Source organism: Melozone crissalis, unplaced genomic scaffold, assembly GCF_028551555.1.
Source record: "Melozone crissalis strain CALT ecotype California unplaced genomic scaffold, PUWL_Pcris_2 ptg000042l_1, whole genome shotgun sequence".
Lineage (NCBI taxonomy): Eukaryota > Metazoa > Chordata > Aves > Passeriformes > Passerellidae > Melozone > Melozone crissalis.
Genome location: NW_026535820.1, coordinates 2,180,225 through 2,202,477, shown reverse-complemented (window position 1 = coordinate 2,202,477; position 22,253 = coordinate 2,180,225). Strand labels below are relative to the sequence as shown.

General features: G+C 35.4%; 1 protein-coding gene across 1 annotated transcript in view; it reads right to left on the bottom strand.

Moving 5' to 3' along the window:
- Nucleotides 1-1,264: 1,264 nt before the first annotated feature.
- The window catches only part of UBE2W (ubiquitin conjugating enzyme E2 W), a 32,315-nt gene continuing 11,326 nt past the window's right edge, over nucleotides 1,265-22,253 (bottom strand). Inside the window, exons 2-6 of the mRNA XM_054284715.1 lie at nucleotides 15,286-15,377; nucleotides 12,200-12,302; nucleotides 9,583-9,738; nucleotides 8,377-8,452; nucleotides 1,265-4,154 (exon numbers count right to left, since the gene is read on the bottom strand). Of these exons, the coding sequence (XP_054140690.1) occupies nucleotides 4,141-4,154; nucleotides 8,377-8,452; nucleotides 9,583-9,738; nucleotides 12,200-12,302; nucleotides 15,286-15,377 (441 nt within the window). The 3' untranslated portion in view covers nucleotides 1,265-4,140. The remainder of the gene's footprint in view (nucleotides 4,155-8,376; nucleotides 8,453-9,582; nucleotides 9,739-12,199; nucleotides 12,303-15,285; nucleotides 15,378-22,253) is intronic.

Here is a 22,253-nt window from a genome sequence, read left to right as displayed (position 1 = left end):
ACATTTTCTAGTAAAAGGTGGCTCATGATATTTCTACTCTTCCAAGTTTATAAAGGTACTTTAAAGCCAGGAGGTTTGGAAATTTATTATTAGTCTTAGAAACAACAGCTAACAAGTCCCTGGCACACGAACCAAATGCAAAGTCTCTCTTCCCATGCTACTGTGTGATTGCAGCTGAAGATGGAATATCACTAAGACAACTTAATTCCCCTCATTCAGTTCAACACCCAACTATTCAGGTACCACTGTGTAAATCCAAACTGGACTGGGTGATGTGGATTAAAAGTAACTAGTTTTAAAAGAAAATTCATTCAAACCTGTTCTTTAGAACGATCAGGATTTGTGGGCATACAAACACAACATAATGCTCAATTGCTCTATCAGAGGAGGCAAAAACCGTATTGACTTCCTCCAAACCTTCAAACTCTATAGCTGACTTTTACAAATCTTTTCATTTAATTAGGGTTTAATTAGGGGGGTTTTCCTCTCTCTTGGTTTTCCTCTCTCTCTTTAAAACACCATTAATTACTGACCTGGAAATGGTATGGTCTCCTTAAATCATACCTTTCAATACAGTTCACATCTTAGGTTTTTTTCAGACTTAAAAAAAAAAAAAGTATTAAATTAAAAAAATCAAACATTCAGAATAATACTAATGATAGAAAACATATGAAGTTTAAAAACTTAATTTTTCATAAAAATACATGTTTTAAGTATGCAGTGCCTTGCCTTTTACAAAGCAGAAGACATCATCTTTTGAAAAAAATCTACAAAACTGAAAGCAGTTATTGGTATGAGGCAGAGATTTGATTAAACAGTTCTGATAGATGCTGACAAAATAATAGAAATTCTCTTCCCACCACTGCAGACAAACAATAATCCTGCATCTGAAACTTCTTATCAAGTATTTTAAGTGGTTGTCAAATGGCAAAAGAAAACCAAACCCAAAAAAAACCCAAAAACAAAACAAAACAAAATCCCCAAAAAAAGATAACTATATGCTCATCTGAGAGAAATGAAAGCATTTCAAATGAAAGCATCTAAGTGGGTTTTTTTTAAATTAACTATTTCTTCCAGCTGAACAACAGACACCCTCTGGAGGATGAGGAAACACCTTGCTGTTATACAAATTCTTCCTCTGAGATGCATCAAACCATTTCAGAATCACTGGCAGCTTTGTCTTAAGAGTGGCTGAATGTTAGGAACTGTGCTTCTGCACTGTACCATGAAAAGGTCCACACGTATTTCCATTCAAGGGTAGTAATCTATTTTAAAACAAGAATTTATTGTGTTATAGTATAATGACACTAAACACAAAACAAAGTGTTTAACAACATGAATATTGACACAAAATAAAAGCAAGATAATTTCAAGCCAATTCTGTAACTATTCCATGTGAGAAATTCCAAGTGAAAGAAAGTTACATACACAGGGTCACCCTTGAGAAAGGATGGCACCACCTCCATCTAATTCAAGCCCTTTTTCAGGACATCATAGCATTGTCAGAATAGTTGCATTATCTTGAGTGCTTGAGTGGTATATAAGCTTTGTCTTGGCCCTCTCTATATAGGTGAGCTTACCCACAGATCTACAAGAGGACCAATGAGGCATTTCTACTGTAAACTATAAGACCTGAGGTACATTCTCTTCTAATCTACCTTGCATTTTCTGGATCTAAATAAAGATATATTATAGGGGGTGGGGGTTTATTAAAGAGCAGCATAAATTTGGTTATTTAACTTCACTATAGTCCATATGACGGCACAGGTCAATAAAATGCATAATGCTTTGTACTACAACACCCATCTTCAACAAAATACATGTGGTGTGTCATGAAGCTTCTCTGAAACCACATATTGTTGTTTCCCAAGCCACTATATGAAAAGGGAACTGAATTTGAGATGTACTTAAGCCATTTCTTCAGACATGACCTGGTCACATTAAGGTCCCTTTCCTGTGGACTATTTTGATAGGATCTACTATATGAACCACTCATACATTAATTTCTCAACTGTTTCAATTCATACAGAGCAGTGAACAAGACTACACAGATTAAGTATCAGATTACTGCTCGTTCATATGAACCATTTCCAAAACTAGCCAGTTTGATGATCTCACAACAATAAAATTTTGCTAAACAGAAAGTTTAGAGCATAAATATTTCTTTTGTTTAAAACTACCTTTTTTTGGCTCTTAAAAGAAAATTAATTCCCTGTTTCCAAGGCTCATTGTGAAAATATATACACACATCAAATTTGTATCCAAAGCTAGATTTTTACCATTGAGTTTTAAAGGCCAAGAGATATTTTCAGTACAGTAGGAAAAAAAAAGCAGTTCCTAAAGTATATTGTAGCCTCACTTTACTGCCAGTATCTACAGTTCTGATGCTGTACAAAATACTTCTCTGAAGCAAATCCATCTAAACTCTATCCACCCTGAGTTAAGCATCTATACTTTTTTTAAAGTGTTTTAAACAATAGGTAACAGAAGTATGTACAAGGCTATAAAACATTAATTATCATACAGCAGATTCAAAAACAAAATAAAAATCAGTCCTTTCAGCCAATTTTCTGGTTTTTATTATAGTTAGTCATTGTGGATTTGGTTTATGGATTTTTTTTGCTTTTGTTTGTTTTTACATCAAGCTATTACTTCATTTAGACATTCATGCATTAATTGCTTGAATTTTTTTTGAGTGCAACAATAAGGCAACAGTAAAAAAAATTATAGAAATTTTGCATATGTGTAAAGGTATTTAGTTTATAAAAGTGCTTCCTAAAAAGACAACCTAATTGCAGTATCAAAAGATTACAGAGTGCTGAGAACAACTGCTATTTCAGTAAATGTTGCTCCAGAGAAAAATGTCTGATTTTAGGCTTTTCCCCCTTTTTTTCGTGAAGAAAAGCCTGGAAAAATTGGCATGGCTACGTGGGACAAACAAGTTAAGAAAATATACTTTAGTCTAAACTTAAATAAGAAGGTCCACACTTTTTTGTGAAAACTTTAAGCCTCTGTCAAAAATGTATTTTTTTTTTCTTTTTATAATACAGGATTAAAAGACAAGATGATGCTTACAAGATAAAGAAATAATTTACATGAAAATATCTTCTGACAAAGCTTTTCAATCAAAATATTGTTTTGTAACATTCAAACATGACATACAACACAAAAGAAACAGTGAATGCAAACAAAAAATGTTATATGGATTGCTTTCGAACACATAAATAAATGAAATATTGGTGTAGGCAGTAGGGCTCATGCTGATGGCTAGCAGGAAATAACAGTGTGCAATCTATTTGGAAAAAGCTCTAAAGTACAAATTACAAGCCCAATTACGGACTGCAGCAAGTTCAGTTATATCACTGCCATCCTCTATCTCCAAAATAAATTCTTGTTTAAATCACTCATACCCTAAATTACTCATACCTTTGCTTCAGAGATATGAATAACTATATACAAAAAGTAGTTTTATTTCACCATAGGGATAACATTGTACCTCTCTGCCAATGTCACTTGAAAAACCGCCCATGTCAAAACAATTTGACAGCAGATAAACAATTTAATAAATACGTAATGATCTTATTACAGTCCTTCAGGTAGGCATGTTAACTCATGCTGCTAGTTTTGTGGTCACAGTGCATAGAATCCAAATATAAAAGAATGGGCTGGATTTCAGGTAATTGTCAATCCCTTGCTTATATTCCATATATACCCAGAACTTTCATAAGCTCAGTCACGTGTCAATCTTTTTTGTGGCAGGAGCAAAACCTTTCCCTGGTACAATGTCCATTGCCGGCAATGGATGCACCAAAACCGCCAAGGAGCTCAGTGTTATTGCACAATATATGAAGACCTGGAATTCTTCCAAAAGCTTAAAATAAAAATAATGGAATTATTCTGACATTTCTGGACACCTGCATTAATACTGTATGACTAATAAAAGCATGTCAGTTGCATGGACTGAACCAGCGATCAACATGCGCCCAGAATGCACACTAGTAAAAATGCAGTCAAAGGAAGTAGTCTTCATTGCCTATAGGTCACTTCCAGTCAAAGGTTAAAGTTCAAAGACTGAATGATCAAAGTGCTCATTTTCTCAGTAGGACTATCTTCTGCTACGAGGATCACAAAATGGTGGCATCAACATGTGTCATCTTTAAAATAAAAGAAGAGCATTTATGGAAAACATATAAACATTCTAATTCCAAATCAGCAAGGTGCTATAGGCAGAAACAATTCCTAGCACAGACAGTAACATGCAGAGGAAATACCCTGATTGAATGTTCATTTTGTTCAATAACGACTCGGGGAGAAAAGAGAGTATCAAAAATTAAACTTCCAAAATACATATACACCCCCAAAGACATCAGTATTAGCAAATACTCCATAAAAATGACAGTCATTTCCATATTTGATGTTTAGAAACCACTTGCCAGGAAAATGAAAAATCAAATGCTTAACATTTTGCACCCTTGAAGTACAGCAGATCCACAACAGTTATCTAATTAAGACATCCTTTTAGAAGGAATATATAGGGATAAGACTCAGCAGAGTGGGCTGCTTTGATGCATTCTCAATCCTTTATATGTGTGTGTGTGTGTGTGTATATATATATATATATATATATATATATGTATGTAGGTATATTAGTTTATTTATCAAGATTCAAAACAATAGCTGACAGATTTATGCAAAAATAATAGGTTACTATTATATGCCTAAAATCTTAAACCTGGAAGTAAATTACATACACTAAATTTCAGATACTGTGATTAGACAGAACATACTATAAAAATGCACATTCTACACCTATCTTTTCTGCATTATGCTCCATACTAATGCTCTCCCTTTTAAACATTCTCCTTCACACATCAACCTGCAGTATATTTGCACCTGCTAGCAGTAAATATTGAGTTGTTAACAGAAAGCAAGGTTACTGTCTGCTTATTTTTAAAGGACTTACTTGTAACCTCCCACACCTAAAAAATGTAGCCTCATAAACATTCTACATTCTCATGGGAAAATGTTATATCAAAGCTATTACTTGTAAAAAAACTCTTTAATTTTTCAGTAGGCTACTGCACATGTAAAAAAAATGGACTAGGATGCAAAAGAGAGAGAGAAGGGACATTTAAATGGTATACTAAAATTTTAGACCAAATATCAGAGAAAACACTTTCTACTTAAGAAAAAACCAAAACCAAACCAACCTCAAAACCCAAAATTAACAAGTGCTGTTGAAAACAAACACCATTACCTTTCCCTTCTTCCACACCACACCCTTCCCCCAGGAAAAAAAAAATCTACCTCCTGAGAACAACAAAGGAAGTCAACAGCTTAATGAAACAGATTTCAGTCTGGATGCCCAAGTAAACCGTATCTGGAAGATCCTCCTCTGTCTTTAAGACAACATGAGCAACTCAGATGGAAATTCAGCAGGAAAGTCAATGTACAGTTGAAACAGACATTGGGTAGGGTAGACAATCTAGAAATATTTTCAGTTCTCAAAGATCAGGAGCTTTAAAACAGGGCTTGTGAGGACATCATTTTGTAGCAAATAAAGCTCCATAACTCTGCTCGAGGAATAAGTTGCTGTGTTGGGGGGGGGGGGGAGGGGGGTGTGATATGACAGATCAAAAACACTGTATTAAGATGAATGCAGACACATATTTACATGTCAGAATATGTCTCTAAGTGCCACTTTATCACTCTGTGCTCATCTGGGTTTTCTTTACATCAGCTCCCAACCAGGGACTATTTTCACTCCCAGATAAATAAATTCCAGGCACATACTGGAAAAAAAATTTCCTTCAATGCATGTATTAATACCTAGGGCAGACTTCTTCCTAACTCCTCAAAACACAGAGCTACTATGTCACATAAAGCTAAACCAGTCCAATGGGCAGCAGACAGCAGAAGTGACAGAACCACTCTGCATCTCCCTGCACAGGTTGTTGTATTAGCACTGGCATTTAATTTCTCACAGCAGTTAACCCTGGACAGCTGGTTTTCTTTCCTGGGTGGGATTTTTCTTCCCTCACTTATCCAGCCAAATGTGGTTCAACCACAAGATTAGATATATATGACACTTCAGCTGAAGCATGAGCAGAAAATAAACATCTTTTCACACTTCCCATTTTACTGTAACAAACAGTATTTCTTTACACCTGTTTAGAAAACACTGACAATTTAAAGATCATGCCTTGGCAGTCTGGTTCTATGTCCACATAGGAGAAACAAAATTAAATGAGAAAAGAAGCAAATGACACACGCAAAAATGGAAGGGAAAACACACTAATAATTTATGAATTTTTTCTCTTGTGGACATCAGGAATATTTTGTTTTTTCATGTAAGAATTCAAGGTGCTGGGGAGCCCAATGAATTTTTAATCAAGACAGTATGAGCTATTTAAATGAACTGACTTTCTTTTTCTTGCTCAGGTTGGATTTTAGGTTGCTCTGAATTTGAGGACGGGTAAGGTTTACTGACTTCCAGAAAAAGAAAACACTGCATAGTTACTTCATAGTAACTAAAATACCCATTCAATGAACTGTAAGCTGTGGTTTTGAGCCATAATACAGCAACCTTCAAAATCAGTAACTCAGATTTCTTTTCATACTAAGTTTCTGTTTTGCTTGTTTAACACAAATTGAATTTCATTATTAAGAAATAAAAGTAGTATCTGCAGACTGTTCTGCTTTTAAAGATTTCTTCTCTAAATCAAAATGAGACTGGTACAAATTAAAAGCAAACAGAACATTTTAATCACAAGATAAAGCCAATAAATGGAACTTTACCTGTTTTGTCTTTAAAAATAATTAGCAAGTGAAAATAGCAAGTTAACAAAAACTCCCAAAACTGACATTTAAGAGAAACAAAAACTAGAAATGGAGAAGCACCAAACACATTACGAGAGCATGAAAACAGAGAGAGAAAAGAAAGTGACTGTTGAATAATCTGGTGAGGATGAAAAATCTATCCTTGTGTGCAATATCATTATTATTCTTGGAGTCAACTTTAAAAACAATCACATGATGGTCCCAAATTTCTTAGATATACTTTAATCTCATGGCATACAGCAATTCTCACAGTGTACCTGAAACCACCTTGTTTTGGGGTTACAATTACTATATTATGAGAAACAGAATTTCTTTGTTACATTACCATATGTCAAAATCCCATGGGTCTCAGCAAGTTTTATGAAACTATCAAGTTTTTCTTGTTAGGCCATCCATGGGCTTTTAGGAATCTTAAGAATTTTCAGGGTGAAGACTTTGGAATTTGGCTGTCCAGTTAGGAACTCTCACTGCCTCAAAATACTTGCTCTAGTTTTCACATCAGGACAGAACCTATGCTGGAATAAGAGGCCATGAAAAACAGAGGATGTCTTATGGTGGAACCTTCACCTGACTCTGCAGTGATGGAATCAACTGTTCTGCACTACACTAGCATGGAGTGTTACCTTCTCTGACATATCCCTTCCCAAAGTACTCGTGCTTCGAAGGACTACCATTTGTACAGAATTTTCTTAGGGAAAGCAAGGAAAGCATTGCTAACAAGAGGAGAGAAACAAAGAATGGCCCATCTCTATCCCCTTCTTCTCTCTTTCCTCACCAACGGAGTGGATAAGACAAGCACATACAGCCAACTGCAGCTCTGGGTGGAGGATGACAAATGCTGAGGCAGAAGAAAGAAACCACAAAGTATAAAGCAAGACACACAACACATGGAAACAAAAGAAAAAAGCACAAAAGCAAAAGCAAAGCAAACCCCAAACCAAAACCAAACAAAGAAAAAAAACCCAACACAACACTAGCACTGCAGATGCTAGAAGTTTTAATACGCTTTTTTCTTCTTGATCTTGTCCATGGAGAATGTTATTACTATATTATTGAGTATTAGTTTTTAGGAGCCTTTAACATCAGTCAACTGTCCGATACTGGAAATTCTGATTGAGGAAATCTATCAAAACACATAGCTGTTTACAAATACATAGGTATCTTTTCAACAACATAAAAGTTTTTAAAGTGTTAATAAAAATAAGAAAAAATGTTTAGAGCAAAACTAGTTTCACCATGGACTTTCCCCAATCCCAAACTTTGTACTTGTCATGGATTGATAAACATTACAAGAACTTTCACTGAAAGTCAATCCTACAATTTAAAACATGTTTAAATTTCCACCAGGAATTAGTCAAATGTGATATAGAAAAAAAAAAATCACAGCAGAGTATCTCAGAAACAGGATTTAAATAATGTTTTCACTTGAAAAAACAGAGTTTAATGCTTTGAACACAATTATCCTACTTTCCTACAATTTAATTGTCTTCAGCCTTAAAAGAAGTTAAAAATTTCTGGTCCTAGTTAGATACTTACCATGATACCACCATTTCGTTTTCTTTGGATTCTTGTTACATGTTCTTACATAAAATGAGTTATCTGGAGGTCGCCTCTGCAACAGAAGAAAAGACCTACAAATAATCAAACAATCCTCACATTGTAATACATGCGCTATTTAATAAGATTATGGCAGATTACCATGTGAATGCAGTGAAAATGAGGCAACAGGCAGACTAGACCTTTTTGGTGAAGAAAAATCTCTCAAAAATCCAGGTAACAAATTCTTACTTGAGATACTCCAAGAAAATAAAACAGTAAAAAACATCATACAGTTTGATGATAAATAGGGGAGAAAAAAATGAAAAAAAACCCAAACCAACAAACAAACAAAAGATACTAATTCACAAGAAACAGCTGTTGTTCAAAAAACCCCCCAAAATTAAATTCCTTTGCAGCTTGGAATCTAATTCTGATGCATTACATCCAATTCCCATTCTAAGGCTCAGCTTAGAGTGGGTGAAAAAATTAATTTCAGTAAGTGTAGCTGATCATTATTACATATTCTTCGGCTTTCTTCATAAGTGCCATCATTTACAAAATACATAAGATAGAATACAATGCAAAGCCATTTTGGGGTGGTTTTTTGACTACATATATGACTAGGACTGATTGGAATGCAAAATAAAAAGGCATGCTTGGATAGCACATATGGGACAAGCTCTGACCACATCTAACTTCCACAGACAGCCCTCTGCCAAAGAAACGGTCAAAAGTGAAAGGGCAATCGCTTTACTAAAAGGTCTCTAAGGTATCAGTGCCAAAAAAGCAGCTTAGCACCATTTACTTCCCTGAAATGACAATTATCAAGTTCACTGAAATAGTACAGATGCAAAGTTAGAAACATCTGCACTAAAGACGTTTCACTAGTCATTCCACGCTCCTTTTACAGGAAGGATAATTTTACCAAGAATTGTCCTAAAGCATGATTGAACTTTGCAGTCAGTACAACTGGAAGGGTTCCATCCACTGCTCTTTTCCAGTAATGATATATAAGCAGGTTACCATGAAAACAGTGGCAAAGTACTCACTGCACTGTTTATTTTGCAGTTCTAGTTTAGTCAGTAGTAGAAATACAGTAGTTTTGCCTATTTCAGAATTTGAGAAATGAAAATTTTACTTTGTAAAGTAGAAAATTACTAACTTTTACTTATTCTACTTCAACAGTGCTAAAAAAGCCCATACCTTTTCTTTGCAGCTGGAAAGCATGCTAATAATGCTAAGACAAACAGATTGCACTGAGAGGGCTGGAGACCAGTCTTCCGTTAGAATGGATAAACAGATATGACCATTGCTATAAACATGAGGATGAACAGGGATATTGTCTCCAGTAAACATGACCTAAAAAAAAGAACAAAAATAACTAATTTATAGTCCCTGTTTTATATAAAACTGTGTTGGTTTGGGGAAACAATATCATCTTATTTACAAAGCAGGTTTGCCATTTTCACTTATACTAAGACACTTCACCCCGCTGGGTTAATTCAGTTTTGGAAACTATTAAGTGAAATGTAAAATCAATGGAAGTCTAAATAGCTAGTGAAGATGGAGTTAAATATATGGTTAAATATACAGGATTTTCTATTAATATTTATACAGTCTAAAAAAATGCAAAGGTAACAATGTAAAGACTGCAAAATCTTGCAGCCTCAGTCTTCCACATCCTAAGGAATACAGCTGTCTAGCCAAACCACTGGATTTAATGACTTTATAAGCCACAATGTTATACTCCAAGAAGCACAACAAGATTCATAAATGAGTATTTCTATAAACTTGGACATAACAGAAATAAAATTCTGGACAACTCATCCAGGTTCCAGCATGAAGAATAAAATTAAAATTCATCAATCTTATTAACTATAAATAAATATCTTATTAACTATAATAAACTATAATAAACTTTGTGAAACCAAAGTTTACCAAATAGGAAATACTTTTTAAACATTACTTCAAATAAAAAAAATTTTGTTTGACATGGAGAATATGAAAGAAAAGCATTTAGAACCTGAACTCCTCTCTATTAAAAGATACTACTACAGTCAAAAAAAAGCTAGAAAAGCAATTTTGACAATTCCTGCTCTTACATCAAGTTTTTGTCAACATATATCATTGGCTCAGGACGAACAGAAAGAGAGTAAAAGTGAAATCTTTATAGCAGTATTATACTCCTGAACTCCTTTTCCAACTCCTTTTATGCAATAAAACCATAAATCTCTACCACTCACAACTATAATACCCAGCAGTTTCTCAAGCTATATAGGTATGCATAAAAATATGTAAACATGTACACACACACCCACCTCCTCACTGATGACAAGCAACACCATCATCATATAGGAAACTGAAATTAGAGAGCTTAATTCATCTGCAAAATGGCAGACAGGTTTCTAAGGCATAAAAGAAACTGGATGCAGAATGATCTTCCAGAGGTCTTCAAACTGGTATTTCTTAAGCATTGAAGGGCTTACCTTCATAATCCTGTAATGTATTTCACTTGTAACTAATATCCTGTTTTTTAAATGACAACCTGAACTAGGCAGACTAGGTAAGTAAAAGAATGCACTCTATGACAGACAACATACATTTAAAGGCAGAAAACATCCAAGTGATTAAAGCAGTACAAATGAAAACTGTCAATTCACAGTAACTAGCTTTGCAGAGAGGTAATTATGACCAAGAAATTGTAGTGCAGACCCTACTCCACCGCAACGTTTGAAAAATTGAAATTCTAGCCATTTAAAACAATCCAGTACTTAAATTTTTAATTGCTTTCTGTGATAAAACTCAGTGTAAATGTATGGATCTAATTTGCTGCTTAACAATAAATTGCACAGAGAGACACACAGAGGTTGGGTAATGAAGACAAACAACCTGGAACCAAATTAAACTGGTGATCTCTTGTGGATCACCTATAATTAGTACCTTGCAAACCTGATGAGGTGCAGAAGTACAACAGCCAGTTTATTCTGTAAAAGACTGAAAGTCAGCATTCTAGTGTTTATCATGATAGCTAAAAATATGTTAATTTTTATGGCTTAAGTGTCTCTCACAGCTCCATGCTTCAGTTTTAACACCAAGGAGAGAAGTTGCAGAGATAATTTCTAGAACTCTGAGCTGAAACAGACAATACAAGAACTAAGACACTCTTGCTTTTCTATTTCCTTTTTCAGAAAAGCAGGGCTGATAACTGGCCACTACTCTTATCAGCCATATTTTGAAGTGTTTCCCTCAGGTAATGGAGGTACACAGCACATTCGGCAGTCTTTAAAGTTCTGCTGTTCCTTCAGCTCTCTAGGCTGTTTGAAAGCAACACGGCATCACGTACCTCAGTTATAACGCTATTTGCAGGTGTCTCAAGCACGTCATGTATCTACGAGAATCCCTATCAGAAGCACAGTATTTCTTCAGCTCTATTAACAATGGCAGCACAGAAGATGCAAGAGTCTTAAAAATCAACCAGAAAATATATGTTCAAAGTAAGAAGGGATGAAGCAGCAGTTTATGGTTTACTTGGCTCCTGCATCACAGTAAAGGGGATCTTCCTACTTTACCCTGTATTTCAAGACATGAATATCAACACCAAAGAAGCCTTCAGGTTACACTAATTTCATCTGTTCAAGCAGACATCAGACTCCTATACATCACTGCAGAATCATGTGTAAAGAAAAGGCACCTGCACAATGTGTTTAACACAAATTAAAGTAAGCAAAGCTGGCATTAGGCTATGTGGATAATACAGTACTCAGCACAAGTCACACAGCTGTAAGCTGAAGGTAGCAGGGAGAAAGAAGGCAGCAGTTACCTGAGGCGAATCAAAAGGATACCGACTACTAAACTTAAATAAAAGCTGAAATTTTTCCCCTTCATAGAGTGTTCCTGGAGCACCTTCCATGTCTACAATCCACCTAAGGAACAGGGGAAAAAGCAGTTAGCATTGTGGACTGACAAATTAATACTTGTACTCCTGGAGCACTGGACTAATCAAATCAAATATCAGTCACAGCCAGACCATCTAACTTCTCTTCTAACACTGCAACAATCACAAAGGTGAATAATACATCAAGCCTGTATTTACAAGAAACAAGCTTGGTGTTTTGCATACAGGCACTGACAGTGATGCAAATTGTAAATATAATTATGACTTGAACTATACACAGACTTGTCAGTTCCCAAGAAATGGCTGCTAATGTGAGAAAACAAAGCTGAAAAAAAATCCCTACTTGAAAACTATAAAAGGTTTGGAAAGAAATTAGTATACATTCTCTTTTGGGTTGGTTTACTTCTCTGTCAATGAAAATTCAATACAGTTTATTAAAATAAAATCTGTAACAAAGGGGAAAGGGCAAAGCTCATCTTGTATTTATATTTGTGAAAAACTCAGAAATTAAATGGTATCTTGCAGGTAATGGAACCAAAAATGGAAAAGTTGATAGTATAAGAATTAAAAGGTCCTAGCAAATTAAAACAAAGTCCAAAACCAGGGTAATTTGAATCTGTAATGAAGATAACTCAACATACCAGTATTCTTTTCCCTCTGCTTCTTCTCCTTCCACCATAATACCATTAAAGTAACTGACTGGAGTTAGTTGGAGTTGCTGGGGAAGAGGCTGGTGATGTTGCATGTGGGGGTTTTATTGTTGTTGGGTTTCTATTGTGATTTTTCTAGTACAGCTAAAAGCAGATGCTTTGCATATTGTCTGACACATACAGCAACATTCTGCTATTTAACTTCCATGATTTTGCAGTTCTGTTGACCACTTAATACCATCCTTTGCAACAGCTATTTCCCATTTTTGGTTTTTTACCTTTGATTGAGTTTTACAGAGCTAAGCAACACAATAAGGTAAAGAGACTACAAAAATATTCAGATATGGTTTACATCAACTCAAGGAAGGCAGCTGACATTTTGCAGAACAGCAGTGTACTCAGAAAAGTTGACATCTCCAGCTGGCAGCTCTGATGATCCTCCTGTAAGACACTCTCCCTCTGTATTTAAGCCATGCACATTTTTCATTTTCCCCTCTGTCACTCTTTGGCTTTTTTTTCTGCTGGTTTTATTACTGTTGTTGTGCTTTGGGTTTTGGCATTTTTTGAGAAAAACTGCTAGCTCTCACACCTTTCAAGAGGAATGCATCTTCAACAGTAGCACAGTGGCAATACAGTGAAGGCTGATGAAGTAGGTTTCATATTTTAACTTTGTGAAGATGCCTTTGATTTAATCTATCTGCACTCCAGATCACTTATCTCTTCTTATGCTTTCTGCTTTTACATTTATACACACAGTGCAGCAATACTCTTTAGATTTATTGGTTCTTGTGATCCAGAACTTCTACTTTCAAGTTTTTTAAATAGTTTACTTTACTAAGTACAAGATAACTTTGCCTAGACATTGCTCCTTTTATGGTCAAGGAATCAGAAGAACCCATATTTCCTGTGTGCTTTACAGTTTAGCCTTCTCAAATTTCTAATCCTTGGTATATTTAAAATAAAAGATTGCTCAATGTTTTAAGTGACCCAGTTACATCATGGGATCCAATTATTTTATTCAACATCTTTCAAACCCAAGCAAGCATTGCTACACAAATTTTTAACACAACCAATGCAAACTGTAACTTGATTAATGAACTCAAAATATGGTACCTGATACCAAAAACCCTCAAAGAGAAAAAAATATCATTTTACTTTTGACAAGAAGCTTCTAAAACAGCGATAGTTTCAAAATCTAGCATGACAGTAAATAGGAAGATTTTAAATGCAAGGCATTGAAAGGTATAAAAGTTGTACAGGGCAGAAATCATAACAAGGTAGTACTCTGGAAACAGAGACATCCTTTGCAATCTGCTCTAAACATTGATTTAATACTCTTTTGTGGAAATAAGTGGATACCATTTACAATATTAGACTGACTCATTTTTGCAGAAAGCTAAAAACTGCTCTTTCAGTTTTAGTCACATCCATCTGAATTATCACAAAGGCCAGCATAATTTAAAAAGCAGTGAGTGTTTAACTCATGCTATATGTATATAGCAGCATACATGAGTCTCAGAAAAGCCTCATGTAACATGGTCTGAATGCCACCTCCCAAAATGCAGATGTGAAAACATCAACATTCAGCTCTATGTTTAAGCTGCTCCATCAATCAATAGCATAGTCCAGAACTTGTAGTCTGAGATCATACTCTCATCAATGTTTACATGGGCTCAATGTAACATTTCTCTAAAATGAAACTAAGAAAGTTATGAGAAAAAAATGTCAACACAGCCTGAAACTTTTGAATTTCTGTCAATTAAAAAAATAGATTAATACCAAGAACAACCCCTGTCCATTTCAACAGACACAGAATATTTTACCATGTTTCTCTTCCCATTTCAGAAATCACCGAGAAAGCCAGGGAAAAAAGTGCAAACAAGTACAACTTTGCTTTTTAAGAAGTGCAAACCCAGACAACTTTGCTTTTTAAGAAGTTTTCTCCACTTGCCTTAGAAAAAGAAGGTAATGAAAATTAAAGGCTATGACATACATTCTATTCAAATGTCACAGAACTGTAAAACAGCTACTCCATTGTTTCAATAAATCTAGAAGAGTTTTGGAGGTTAGTAGCTATGAAAGATAATAAAATTATTTTATTATAAAATACGTAGAAGCTTTTACTAATTGACAGTTTGTTAGACAGAAAATGCCTAATAAAATTTAGTAAATTCACTGCCATTTTCCTGAAGGTGTCCAACACAGTCTGGCAATATGCTTACTAAGGAGAACAATGTTTCATTGCCTAGACTAAAAGCAACTCCAATGTTACTTGGAGTAAGTCATGGAAGTATGAAAAGAACTGCTCATTATTTAGTCTTTTCAGCATGATAGCAGAAATAAAACAGCATATATACTTACTGTGTAATTGAATTTTGTACACTCTTTTCATCTAGAGTCATTCCCGGAGGTGGATCATTTTGAAATGCCAATAGTTCTTTTTGTAATCGTTTCTATAAAGAAATTGTATGGAATATTTGAAATACTAATTAAAGTTCAACAATAAGCATGCACACTTAAGTACATTTCAATGTTTGAAAGGTAAAAGGAGTTTTACTTGACAATTTAAAAACAAAGTGAAATTGAAAGGTGAGAAAGAAGGATGACTTCGCTCCTAGAAATTCAACTGAAAAGACATAGGCAAAATAAGTTACAAGCTTTAAACTTACTTTTTGGGTAAAATACAGTGGCACTTACCTTTGCAACACTGCAAAGGGAAGAGCTGTTGTTACAAAATACATGGAGATATAAATGAATTTGTTGTATAACAAGAACATCTGTAAGACCTCTACCCCTAGCAGCAAACACTTCATATTTACACAACATCATTAGATTTATAATTAAATCTACAAGACTTTAACAGCACAACTCCCTCCTCTAAGTAACCTAAGACATTTCCATTTGGCATCTGTGCAAGCCTTTGCCTTGTTCTAAGTCATCCCAGAGGACAGAACAGAAAACTAAACCAAGACTATTTGGATTGCACAACACAAACTAAAAACTTTACACTAACTGCATCTTAGAACCTACAGAGTCACAGCACTTACTAAAGTGTTATGGCAGCAGCTCAGGCAATTCTTGCCTATTCTGACAGAGAGAAATCAGTCACTGCAAGAAGGTGTTTCTGTAACAAGTACCAGAACCGTTTCTTACAATCTACTGAGCAAGGGAAATGCAGCCTCTGTGCTGTCACTGGCACTGCTCTCAGAGTCAATTTTCTCCATATAAAGTTACACGATATGTTTTGTCATTTGCAAGCCATCTAGATGATAAAAAGTTCAGGGCTTTCTCATTTCTACTGTCCTTTTTTCCTGCCAACTATTTTAAGGTTACCATCTACAAGTTCACTTCAGCCTCACTACAAGTCAAAATTATTTTATACTCCAAAGGAATAAAAATATATGGTTTGGGGATTTAGTACCTCATTTCCATTCAATATCCAAATTTTTTTAAAACACAAGTTTATCACACACTTGTAGCTGCCTTCTAGTGCCTAGCAGAACTTTAAAAAGTTCCCAGGGGAAAATAAAGTGTTGATTTGTCAACACAGAAATGATTCAGTATCCCATCAAATATATTTTAAATCAGACTACAATAAATTCAATCACACAACTCACAAAGAAAAGGCCCTTATACATTCACAACTTATATTCTGAAAGTAATGAAATAACTTTCTGTCTCTATCAAGCAGCCCTAAAAACTTCCTTGGGGTTCTATATTGAAAGTTCCTACCTGGCACTGAGATATAACATATACAAACTGAAAATCCAATGCTAACATTTTCATAAGCTGTCTACATTGCTCACACATTAAAAAAACAGGTTAGAATCCTGGTGTTTACCTTTTCCTTTCTCCTCAGATTAAGAAAACACTAATAGTGTTTCCAACACCATTATTATGAATTAAAATGCAAAGGAGCAAAGTTGCAAAACCATTTTATAAATCCTTAATTTGAATGGCAGAGATGTTTCGAAGTCAATTCTTTTTCTGGCACTTCCCCAGACCAGCATCAAACAAGCCTCAAATGCAATCAACCTGTGTGTACTTTATCACCTAGAGAAATATTGTAAAAGTTCAGAGATGAGAACATTTGACAATGGAAATTCAAACTCCCCTAAAGAGGAGATTTGGAAACATTGGTTACAAAATAGCAAAGAACATATGCATATAAGAACAGCAAATCATTCGGTAGATCCATTTACTTCTACATGGAGACCAACTATACAACTTTGTCTTATAAAAAGGAGCCTAAGACACATTTTAGACTTTAATTAAAATCAGAAACATTAAGCTATCAGTGTCTGACAGTAATTTGAAGAGACAAAATTTTGTCTGTCTGTATCCTAAAAAAAATTTCAAATTACCAACACTTTAAATATTATCTAATTTCAAGTTTGCACCTTTGGCCCTTTCTCCAGCAACCACCTTTTCTGTCTAACACAGACTCAGTCATGCTTTTGTCCATATCACTAGCACAAAAATATCCTCTGTTTCATAGGTTTTTGGTTCTCACATACTATGTTTATGGTCCTTTCTAAATAAAAAAGCCAGTAGCAAAAAGAAAAAAAAAATTAAAATATATACTTGAACAACAGAGTACCACAGAAGTGCTCTGTTCCTCTGATCCTAAAATATTTGCTGACACTGGCATGAGGGCCTGTCCATTCAGCATGAATAATACAGACAACATGCTATTTCTCATTGTTTGCAATTCAAACAAAATTCACAAAACATATCCCAGAGAAATAGCAAGAAACTCTATTTACACTTGGGGTGAAATGTAACATATCAAATAAATGATATTTTTAAAGAGGTTACTATTTCCCAGTTAGCCAATTCAAATAAGTACCAACGTAAGCCAGAAAAAGAAAGTCAAAGAAGGTATAACTCCTCCCATCCATAAAAAATCCTGGACAACTGGAAAAGCTGATGAGCAGAAGGCCACAGCACTCAACAACAGGAGTGGGGTTTTTTGCCTCAGGCTCCAATGGCAACCTCTCTTCCCACACCACTCCAGTGGATGGACAGCAGGAGGGAATGAAGTCCCTCCCACGCTAAGTAAAGGTCAGGTTCATGGCTACTTCAGGAACCTGAATATAAACAAATCTCTGGGACCCAACAAGCTGCATCCCAGACTCCTGAGAGGAATTGGGAGATTCAGTTGCCAAGCCACTTTCCATATTTGAAAAGTCATGGCAGTCAGGGGAAGACCCTGCTGTACAATGACACAGGCAGGACAGAAGGGATTCAGGACAGCCACCACGGCTTCACTGAGGCCAAGTCCTGCCTGACCAACCTAGTGACCCTCTACAATGGAGTCATTCATCAGTGGACAAAGGAAGGGCTACAGAGGCCATTTATCTGCACCTCTGGTAACACTTTGGCATGGTCCCCTACAAGCTCTTTCTCTCTAGGTTGGAGAGAGATGGATTTGATGAGTGGACTGTTCAGTGGATAAGGAACTTGTTAAAGAGTCACATCCAGGGGCATTGCAATGAAATGATCTTTACAGTCCCTTCAAATCCAAACCATTCTATAATCAGCTCCATCTGACCTCTATTTGCAGCTCTCAGTGGAAATATCAATACAAGAAAAAAAAAAAATCTATACCATTCCCATATAAAGCTGAAAAGAGCATGTTCAGTAGAAAATGAATGTGTTATCTATTAAGTCACAGAAACTCAATAACCCAGAAAAGCAAGACTAACACTCTCAGTGTTACAATGAAAACAGTTTATAGCAAATAAATTTATCACATTTAAATAAGGGACTCCACAAAAAACTCTGACTATGATTATCTATTAAGCATAGGAAACTCCAGTGCAATTCTGATTAATGTTAAATTCCTAGACACAGCTCCTCACCGGACAGGGAAGGAAGGGATTTAGAGGTGAAGAAACATAAAACTCCTCTGGAAATGTTCTTGATTCAGAGCAATATCCCAAACAAAAGCAAGTTTCAGCAAAAGGCATTATTTCCTTCTGCCTTGCAGGAACCTCTCTAACCCTACGTCTGCCTAAAGAACTGTATTCCATTATACTATACCTTGATGGATTTTATGTATCTTAGCACTGCTCCCTCCCAAATAAAGAAGCTCTCACCCTAGAATTATTCAAAACAGAAGAGCGACAATTGCTACTAGAAATGGCAGAGAACTTCTTCATTTTTCTTATCTCCAGCTATACTGACTATCTGGATAATTTGCTGTGATATTGAAGACCAAGAGAAGTATTTTGTAATAAACTCCTAGATTTCTACAGTCCTCAATGACAGGAAGTCTGAAACCGTCAAACTGTTAAATTCAAGTGGAAAAAATGCTATTAAAGATTTCCTAAGTATTAATCTTGCCACTAGAGACAGAAGTAAGTTAGTTTATACATGAAGATAATTACTTCTATTGGACCGACAGACACACATTTAAGATGTGATTAAGCCCATTATTTGTTGGGGTTTTTTTCCCCAGCTGTAATAATAAAATATACTCTATATTTCAAAACACTCTACTATTCCACACCATAGAAGTTAATCTTTCCTAATCTGATGAACATATCTGGGTATCTTTAAAAGGCCTTCACCAGACATCTTCAAAATTTGGGGTTTTTTTTAATCAAACATCAACTCAATTATTTCTGTACAGAATAACAAAGAGCTGCCTATAGACCCTTCCAGAACATGAGAGCACTCCATAGACACTGGAACAAAACTGCAGAGGGCACAAACCCTCTGCACAAACCAGAATTCATTTAAACAGTAAGGAAAAAAAATAAAATTTAAGAGAGAGAATAAGTAACATTTAGAAAATAATCTTAAAATCACCTTCTCTGGTCAACGCATTCCAGTGCTTCACTACCCATGGTATAAAATGTTTCTTTTGTATCTTACCAAAATACCTCATGTTCCAATTTGTATCTCTTGTCCTTTGGCTTCCCATAGTAGCTCTGTTTTCCCTCCATATCTTCCTATTATGTTGTTGCAGGCATCAGCAAGATCTCTCATTTGCCATCTCTTCTTACAGCAGAAGAAACCGAGTCTCCTTGGAGGTCACACAGTTCTGCCCCAGCCCATCATGTCCTGGATTCACCCCAGAAGCCCAAAGCCTGTCCTGCACTGCAGCTCCCTGAACACAGCACTCCAGATGTGCTCTCCCTGAACACAGCACTCCAGATGTGCTCTCCCTGAACACAGCACTCCAGATGTGCTCTCAAGCACCAGAGGGAGGAGAAGAATCACCTTCCTCGAGCTGCTGGCTTCATGCTTGCACAGCCAGCCTAACCTGCAGCTAGGGATAGTCAGAAAACTTGAAGATGTTTTCCACATATATTATGAAGGACTATTTTTTTCTTTCTCTCTTTCTTAAAATAATTTGTCTTTTGCTCTGTCTCATTAATACAGAAACTGAATTATCAGGAGACTAATCTAGTTATAAAAAAACCTCTTAAATGAAGCCCTTAAAGACCCACGATTCATACAGTTTAATTAGGAAACTGAGCTCCTCGTTGCCACAGTAATTCAGAAAACATCTAAAGTTTGAATTTAAAAACTTGAAATTAATTTCTCTTCAGCGTTGAATAGTATTTGCTGACCAAAAAGGTTACAAAGGACAATGATTTTCTTACAGCAACACAGTCTAAACACCCACTGTTAGCTTCAAGACTCAAATGTACTTCAAAAAAACGTTACTCTGGTATATCAAGCCCATACACAATAGCTACAACAGACACACTGCAACTGCAAGGTTCTCAAATCAAGCATTTGAAAAGAAATGTTTCAGCAATGGGAAAGCCTTTCTTATATTTGACAGCCATGAGTGCAGAATTATTGTTTTTGTTCTCACAAACATTCTAGTAGCAGCAATACACATAGGAGGACAAAATATAACAGATTAACACTTGTAAGACAATTTTAACTCTCATTTGTAGAATCTTACAAAGTTAGGATTTAAAGATACCTCTCCATCTTCCTAACATAAAAGGAAGTTGTGCTAAAAGCCTTTAACATTTTTTCACATTACTTTATCTCTTGCCTTTACAACTGGAAGAATTTTCTTTACAGTAAGAGATCTAGGTGGGTTGAACGAATTAGGGTCAAATTACTTCTCTTAGGCTTCATGGATGTGAAAATTTCTTTTATTTACTTCAAGTCACATCTCACCTTTCCCAGTCTTTACTCAAGCAAACACTTCCAAGCCACAGCAGACTGCCCCCAAAATACCCTTTGGCAGGTTCGCTCTGTTCCACAGAACCAAACACCCCCCTCAATCAGACACCCAGTCTAAACAACCAACTACAACTTTGATAACTTATGGTCTTTATGGTTTCAGAAAAAACAGTCCACATGATTGATACAACATTTTTCTTGTGTGCTTATTCAAATGCCACATCAACATATGTGGAAAATTTTTGCACAGTCAAAATATAGCTACTGCTCCTCCTTCACAACAGTTACAGCCCAATACAAGGAGAAAATCATGTTAATTCAATGTGATTTTTTTTTTCTTAAATACATTTGGCTAATAGTCTTTGCTAATTGTCGACTGTTTGCTATAGGTATCAAAGACTATTTGGTCCAGTGATTTCCAGAAGTCAAACTTTCACATAATAGTAGAAAAACAAAAGTGATATTTATCATCTGGAAACTCACTCAAAAGAATTGTCAAAAAATCAAAGATTCAGTTGCTTAAACACTTTTTAAAAGCAAACCAACTCACATAGCTACATTTTAATTACTGACATAATATCCATTGTCTAAAAGACATTGAATCTGCCCTTTTTGTTTGGCATGCTTTGTCATCAATTCAAGTATTTGTCACCAATTCTTTGCTTTGCTTTCCTTTGCTATTTACAGGCTCATCCCTCTCCTCATCTTTCTAATGATTGATAAGAACATCTTTTAATGCTTTTCAAACACATCAATTCAAAACAATGAATTGTGAGTAGATTTGACCCTTATATGCTTATCCTTTTAACAGGAATTACTTCATTTCACTTTTTTGTACAAAGGCTCCTCAATCTCGATGTCACTGAACAGGCCCTCATGGTGTCACATTGACTTTTACTTATTCTTATTTTTTCCATATTGAGACAGCTTGATATCAGACATTAGTATTTTTGTCTAAAAACCTGTAGCCCTTCAACACTCCAGCTATATTAAGACATGTCTAACTAAAGTCAATAGTGCAACTGCTTTCAGCTTCTTCCTTACCATGAATGAGGAATACTTTTTTAATCACACTCAAGTTGCTTTCAGCCTCTCAACCAGCTCCTTCAAGTCAAAATAGAAGCTAATGCAGCTATTGATGCCTAAAACAACCCCCAAACAGATGTTTTCCA